Raw genomic sequence first — 8,262 nt, 5'->3', positions numbered from 1 at the left:
TAAATCAGTTTATACAATGCATGTATATAACATAGATATTGAAGTCGGATTGATGTTTTGGTTTTATGATGTATGATATGAGTGGTAAGATGTTAACTGCAGTGTCGCCCGACGGACCGACCGAACGGCCGACCGACAAACGTGTTGATTGGGGGGGGGGGGGGGTGGACATTTTCCAGTTTCTTTTTATAATCCATCCATTGGATGACTGAATTGCCAACCTCGATACTAAAACGGGTAACGAGAAGTGCCCTCGGTCCACTAAAAGCTAAAGGAGATAGTCCTTGCCAATTTCGTACCTGACCCACAGGTAGTAGTTAAAAGGCAGGACAGTTTGTTTCAGAACTAGGTAGTCTGCCGAATTTTGAAATCTTCTCTGCCGCAGTATAAAAAAAAAAAAAACGAGTTCGCAAGGAACAAAATCACGTGGCCAACATTGGGAATTATCAAAGACCAAATCCCGCACTTTGTGAAATCTAACTATACACGAAGAAAAAACTGTGAAAGTTTGATTTTAATCGATCGTCGGAGTCTCGAGGAAACTGGGGGATGTTGCCGCTTCCACTGTTGGCAAACTTTGGAGTTTTGGACTCGCGAATTCAAATTTAATATTGTTTAACTAAGGTTTGTATGTGAAAATTATTTGTATGGCGGCTTACTGGCACCCAGAACAAAGATATTGACAAAATAGAGAGACCACCAACATAAAATAGGGCTGGAAAGAGCTCAGTTGGTAGAGCGCCGACCGAGGTCGTCGGTTCAGGTCCCGCTCTAAAAAAATGTTTCTTTGTGCAACCTCAATTACACAGTCAGTTTCCCTTGTGATTGTAACTTGATATTGGTGTTATCATTCTTGCCATTTTGTTCAAACCATTCATAGGTAGGGTGGCAGACAAATGGATCGCTGATAGAGCAGTTGAATAAAACAAAATGAGGGGAAAATGTTGTGATTGTAAACTAAACCCGACTCGCTTGATTTGGTGTATGCAAACCAATAACTGAACTTGTGTTACAGCAACGGAACGCACCACCATTCCACCACGTTGTAAATATACTGGATATCAGCCAGGCACAACGTACAAAAAGGCAGATTAATAAACGAATAAGTTTTAACTGGCTTTGATTTTCGTTTCGCTTAAGCCTTTACAAAAGCTTTCACCCGATGGTTTGTATTTAATTGAAGCGGACTTAGACATAAATATTGTCCGCGAAAGGAATTCAAATCATTATTGCGTCCGGAAACAGGACAATCCATCGCATAGTTGCCCTTCGCCTTCGCAGTCATTCCAACTAAAGAATGGTCCGCCTTCGCAGTCATTCCACTAACTAAAGACTGGTCCGTCTGGATATGATCTATGGTTTGCGTCAGGCTAGTTTAGCAGGGTACCCTTGATAGAGTTACGATATAATCCGTCTAGCTATCCCATATATTCAGAGAATCTCCTTAGTGTATGGTCATCTCTGTTCCAGATGCGAGTTTCGTGCTCACTGGTGATTTGACACCCACCGGTCAGCAAAGTTGAGAGGAGTTTACACTTTTATGCAACTTAGTTTCCCGTCTACGTCCTATTTCAACTGACTTTGAATTGGTTTTGATATTTTATTTTTTATTTTTTTTAAGAAAAAGTATCGTAAGTTACTGGGAGTGGTTGAATTGTGTGTTGTGTGTTGTAAATTAATGACCAAACCAACTCTTTTCAGAGCCAACACTCACTAATAAGAGATTTACACATGGTTGAACCCGCAACTTTCATATTTATTTATAGTTTCTTCTTATTTCTCCACACCATGCAAAGCTTCAAACAATACTTACAATCAATGACGTAATCAATTGAGATATTTCTTTTTTTTTAAAGAGAATGCGAGACATTGAATGTCCGATTATGAAGATCTGCCCATTTCATGGGCGCGTTCAAGCTTTGGAAAATCCCACAGGAGAGTAGGGAACCAATAATGCATGTATAAAAGAACTGTGTACGGGGAGGCAACTTCATCACCTCAGTAGCGTCTTCACCAGCTTCCCGCAGAAGTTACTCTGGTCATCTCAGACAGGAAGGAACCCGAAGGCACTGAAAAGCTCAGATTCCCGCGCAACCAATTATATCCCACTTCCCAATCCTCTTTGTTACATTTTATCAAGAAGCGCAATACGGGATGCGTCTTGATGGAGCTCGCCGTGTATCATAGGCCGAACTTTCCACAGCAGCCTTCGGGCAGAGACTAATGTGAAGAGTAAGTTCATTGACCTTAAATACGCCAACATGTCCCCGCCATCCACATCATTATTTTGTAGTGCGTGACCTCGCCATGAATGTGCATGGGATACAATCAATTAACACCATACCAGCCATGCACACGGGGCACAGAGGTTCCGGCTGGCACGCCCTCTGTTGACAGTTATTCTATGACCATGGGGATGGTGTTGCAAAGGCTAACACTGGTCTCACCGGAGTACAACAGAGTTCAAACCTGTTCCAGGCTGGAGGTGGGTCTTGCCCCCGCCCCCTTTGATGGAAATCTAGATCGGGTTTCATCATGTCTCGCCAGAATGGAGACAAACGTTTTGAGAAGTGGTGAGATGAGCACTGTTTCTTATTTTGGTTTAGAATTTCTGCGTTTCCTAGGCACCTATGGGACTGATCTCTAACCCCGTATGTTGCATGAGACACATGGCTTATTTTAGCAAAGGGACACAGTGAATCATAATTATTAAAATGTTAACCTAAAAAAACATCCAAGTTTTTTTCTTCTCTACGGTCATACTTTGGTCAACAAAACTTGGAATTTAAATCTGAATAAATACAAGGGTTTCAGATAGAGCCATCAAAGTTCATTGTTCTGTTTTTGTTTGTTTTTAAGTTTTTGTTAAGTCTGTGATTTTACCCTTTCGTCATCAGAAGTGTCTCAGTACTTTCTGAGTAAAGGCCCAGTCGCTCAGGCCCTGCGAACGAGAACGAAAACATTATCAGTACACGCCCTCGATTGGAGCTTGGGCGTTTTCTGTGCGGAGCAATTCAACCAATAGAATGCCTTCTCTCTTGTTATCGCAGCAGTGGACCAGACCTCATCTCTAGTAGAATTCGGACCCTCGACCATGCATTCTACAGTAGACGTCATATATGTCAATCTGTGGGTGCGTTCGTTTAGCTTCCCTGGGTCGACCCCGGTGTGTGGCGGGTTTTTTTTCCAGGACGAACGTGACCTTTTCGCAAATACCGGGGCGCGCGCGTAAAGCTTGGAATTAGGTGCATTGTGGTCTTGCTGGTATCCAAATTTGATCCATATATATCCCACAATGCACCTCATTCAACAGTCTGCGCTTGCGCATTGGTATTTGCGATAAGGTCTATGGGCCACCGACAAGTGCGCCCGCAGGAGGCCACAGTTCGAATCATGCTAATCCCTGAATTTTACTAAGTCGGGTACCGTGGATACTTAACTGTTTTGTTTGATCTGTAGGCCATGTTTTGTTTTCAATTATCTAGTACATTTTACAGTCGTTTTCGAGTCATAATTCTGCGATGCTACGAGACTGTAAACTGTAATCTTCCAACAAAACATGTTCTTTAGGATAGACACACTTTCCCATTGCTACTTCTTTGCACTTGGTGAATGAAACTTTTTTGGCGGCAGAAATTATTATCATGGTGTAATTGTTAGTCTCGGCATTCCCACATTTTGTTGTGTCGTCATTTAGTCTTTCAGAAAAAACTCGATTATGGTCGAAACGTCAGTCAATTAAATACTGTTCTGCATTTGTACCACAAGTCCTTTTGGTTGGTAAGCAGTTTTCATTTACAGCTAATTCTATTTTCTTATCATGTTAGCCAATGAAAAGTGTGTTTGCGTGGTGGGGGAACGGACCCTTCATGATGGGGCGTCCAGCATAGATGACAGTGCGTTTGTCTCTGGGACAGTGTAAGCTGTTTTGCTTTCTGGTCTTTTTTGGTCTTACGTAAACAGTTTCTGGTCTTACATAACAGTAATTTTTTGTGAAAGGGTAATGACCACTGCAAATTAGTCAGGCGTAATGGATAATTGTCGAGTCTAAATTCAAAAAGAGAACAACTGTGTAATGGCAGGATATTCAAAGGGTGTGAACACCAGCGCAGAATTGTCAAAGAAGAAAAAAAGAAAAAAAACACGTGTAAACCAAGTTATTCAAGACATTCTTTTAGTAGAGTAGAACAGAGAGAGTTATCCAATAGTTCAACCCTGAACAATTGTAAATATCTCCGAGGGTGAGGCTGCATTTTTGCGAGTTCTGTAATTGATGGGGACAGGAGCATGATGGCGTGATGAGGGGCTGTTGATGCACCCGGGTCTCATCATCAGTCCATGGAGCTGTAACCAGCCACCAGCTTCCACCCTCCTCCCCCCACATCAAGCCAGCGACAAGAGATCGCCACCGGCGAGGCTAAAGCCTGGTATTATCAATACCGGAACCAGGCCTGGTGGTCAAGCTTTACAACCCGTCACTAGCCTTTTAATCTCTGTATTAACCATTTGTAGCAGTTTGCCCAAATAATGCGAAACGCTACACCGCCACTGTGTGTTTTGTATACACACTTATTATTCGGGTGCTGTTCACCGTAAAGGTAAAAGACACTGACAAGATCTGCTTTATTTGTACACAGCGGGTCGCATTAGGGACCGCATGAGCGCCCGCATTCACGCCGCTGTAAAACTTCCCAGTCAGACTCACCTTCGCTCTAGAAAAAAAAAAAAAATCCTAAGATTCCTGAGGTGGTGGTGAATAAATGCAGATTTTGACTTTTTGTCTATGTGCCAAGGCCATACCTGAGCCCCATCATGGACTCCAGCCGTAGGCAGCAATTATGAGGCGGCAACAGTACCGGAGGAGTCCGGTCTTCAACCCCGTGTGTTGACATTCGCAATCACCTGGCTTCCTTCTGTACAAAAAAGGGACCCTATGGTTTGCAAACTACCGGCAGCTTAGGTGGTATTAACAGGTATATACACATAAAACGAACAGCCGCTGTCATATCGCCGGGTTGGCTTGCTGGCTATTAAATGTAACTACATCACTGGCACTTATAAGCCAAAGGGGGCAGGGTTAACTTTTTGTACGTGTCGAAGTTTCAATTATTTAGAGCCTCAAAACAACACGGTATCGGGGCTGCTTTCTTTTCGCATGATTACCAAGCAAATGTCAGTTGACAATAATGTAAGGATTGCAGCATTTAGTTGGTTGTAAGATCATCAGTGATTTGCTGTAGGCGACTTTTGGAACCAAGACAAGCTGGTATTTTCTGAGAGGCTGGTCGTCGGTGCCGGCGGACAGTAAGTTTGTGAGGAAACCAGGTGGTGTGCATCAAACCCCTTGGGGAAAACCAACACTGGTCTCGAGGGGATGTTAGGACGTTTACTTTAACCATAGAGCAAGGAAGAGTACGCACACAAATCATCCGTGGTGCTGCAAAAAAAAAGTGCATTTCGTACATACCAGAGAGCAGCGCACGGCGATTATCAAATTAAAAAACTGGAACTCCGTGATCACAATATTGTCACCCCGCGACTGAGGTGATACCTTTTATGCCTCACGCTGGTTTCAGTTTTGTCTTGAAGCTTGGCCGCGCAGGTATACACTTGATTGCAAAGTGTCTAGAAGGCCCTACTCTACTTGTAACGACGAGTCGTCAATATAAAACTTTATTTATTCGGCAGCTGTTGCGTTGTTTCTTACTCATTCCTGAGATATGAACCCGCAGTAAGAAACTTGACTTCACGAATGACTCGTTATATTTATAGCCATATGGCACGCTAGGATTCAGCCAAAATCCGACTCGTGCACCCGGAGAGCGTGGTGATGTGACAACGTGTCTTCAAATCAGAACGGGGAAACAAAACTGGCAAAGGGAGTGTGTGCTTGAATATCTTCAAGGCAGCTGTGAGGGGAACGGGCGAGCAAGCAACCAAGAAAAAAAGTTTACGTAGTTGCGTGGAGTCAATCTTCATGTAACAAGGACGTGCCGTGACCTTTCTTGTCGTTGCAGTTGTATGCAATTTCAATACGTTATGCCAAGGAAGCAAGAAGCTCTGACCCGAATACCCTGACGACGGGACTTGTTTTGTTCGACTCTAACTCCAGTTGTTTGACCAAGGTAGATACGAAGGCACGGAAACTGACTTGGATTCTAAACTCCTTCCTCGCCTGCTGGGATTACCGTTGTGGACGCCGTTTGCGTTTATTTATGTACCCTGGACTGGGTGGTAACAATAGGCCGCACTTCTTTTTCGGGGTTTGTCACTTTGAATAGGGTTTACTTGAAGACGCGACGAGTGCTCCCCTGTACACAAGCTTTGTTGACCCAATGGACTGCTTAAAAAATTTCACATAGGATGATCTGCATTAGAAGTAGCATGGGAACATGGCCTGAGTTTAACCCGTCAAATACAGGTCCCGCCACCGCAATATTTACATCGCAAGCGCTCAGCCCTGTCTTAATTTTTGTAGGACACGAGGATTTGATGAAGTGAACTCGGTCGTCTACGATTCGTTGAAAAAGACATCACACATAAGACTCGCAGACTTTTCAGTGTGTCTTCTTCTTCAGCGGCGGAGAGACCGGGGGATCGAGCGAAGAGAAAAAACTATCATCGATCGGTGTGACGTCGGCCGGCGTTTTAGTAGTGGAAATCTCACTTATCTTGGAAACGATCCAAAACCCCGTCAATCGCAGTTGGAAGTAGTAGACGACACGACACTGAAGTTCAAAGCTTACTCACTCGTGAGGGCGGATTTCGGATTGTAGTAGTAGTACACTGTTTACCATTAACTCGCTGTGTATAAAAACGCACCTTGCGGATAAACTTTCCAAGTATTATATAAAAGGAGCCTGGGTTGTCTTCTTCTGCTTGTTGTGAAAGGTGTAATTCCACTGCTATTCTTCACTTCATCCGTCTACGATAAATGAGAACACTGAAGATAACTTGGGAGTATTCAAGGTTCTCTTACTGGACCGAAGACATGGCTAGGGATGCGGCCATCGTTGTGATGTCTCTCCTTGCGGTTGTGTGGAGCACCACGGGGCAGCTTACGCAAGATCTTCCATATCGTAAGTCAATTTCAGTTTCACTAATGTTACAAATTTCTACTCACACAATAACAGACTTGAACAATATTGTTAATAATATAAAGTATTTAATGAAGTGTTTAATTAATTTCTTCCTTTGATTGAACAGTCCATGGAGGGAGGACAAGACTCCGTTTTCTATAGTCATCTACCCTTCCCCATGTTTAAAAGTTTGGAATATAGAAACTTTTTATTTTTTTTCTCATCTGTAAAGTAACATTTTTTTGCGTTCGCAAGTTGTTTGTGTTTGTATTAAATTTCATCAAACACCACTTTCGGTATTAATAAAAACCGTTTACGCTCAAAGTTAATTTCTGATGTAAATTGTAAAGGCACCTTATTCTAAAATTTTCCATCCAAGATAACATATTTGAATATTGGGTTTCGTGTTGATTGTTTGCTATCCATTGATTCCACGAGTCTTAGCCACGTTCCTCTCTGGCCGATTTCAATGTTGCTTTTTTTTTTAAAGAAAGTTTTTCTTTTTTGCGTGTGTGTGGTTTGAATGTTTGAAACAGATGTGACAGTACTAGAAGACGTAGTCGTTTCCGAATTCCACTGTTGATATCTTAATTGAGCGTGTGTCAATTTGGAGGTCGTTTAATGTAGACTTCATCAAAATGGCAGCTGTTTTTTATTGAAGAAAATTGTTTCGGCCTGCGGGGAGAAAATACAGTCGGTGTTTGGTTTTATCACTATGCGCGGATTGCTTGTCAAAAGATTCCTCACGAAGGAGGAGAAGGGAGCTGTTGTTTTATAATAATTATTCCCTTTCATAATATTTTGCATTCCGCTTGTTGTTGATTTCTTGTGGCTCTTTTAGATTGTTTTATCTCGGGATGACGTGGCTCTTTTCATGCTGCTGCCGCTGCATATCGCTACTGAGTGTTTGTTTTATTGTATGTAATGACTGGTTAATTCTTTTGCTTACTCTGCACTTTGGCATATTATGTGGCGGTTTGGGTTTGGCGCGGTTTGGGAATTGGGACGTGAGCAAAATTCTGCAATGTTACTTGTACATGTTAAAGGAACATTGACAAAAATGGTAAGACAACCAATTGTGAAGATCACAGATTTACATAAAACTTACGCGGTCTAATGGTGATGATAGTAAAGACAAATTCCTTGAAATATCACTTGTCCGGAATGTGATATTTTGATGAGA

At 42.5% G+C, this 8,262-nt stretch overlaps 1 protein-coding gene across 1 annotated transcript in view; it reads left to right on the top strand.

Annotated features, from left to right (window-relative positions):
• The first annotated feature begins 5,015 nt into the window (after positions 1-5,015).
• The window catches only part of LOC139940159 (von Willebrand factor D and EGF domain-containing protein-like), an 82,890-nt gene continuing 79,643 nt past the window's right edge, over positions 5,016-8,262 (top strand). The window contains exon 1 of the mRNA XM_071936448.1: positions 5,016-7,079. Coding sequence (XP_071792549.1) covers positions 6,935-7,079 — 145 coding nt within the window. The 5' untranslated portion in view covers positions 5,016-6,934. The remainder of the gene's footprint in view (positions 7,080-8,262) is intronic.

This window comes from Asterias amurensis, chromosome 7, assembly GCF_032118995.1.
Source record: "Asterias amurensis chromosome 7, ASM3211899v1".
Lineage (NCBI taxonomy): Eukaryota > Metazoa > Echinodermata > Asteroidea > Forcipulatida > Asteriidae > Asterias > Asterias amurensis.
The sequence above is the reverse complement of the archived record's forward strand: the minus strand, read 5'-3'. Positions and strand labels throughout refer to the sequence as shown.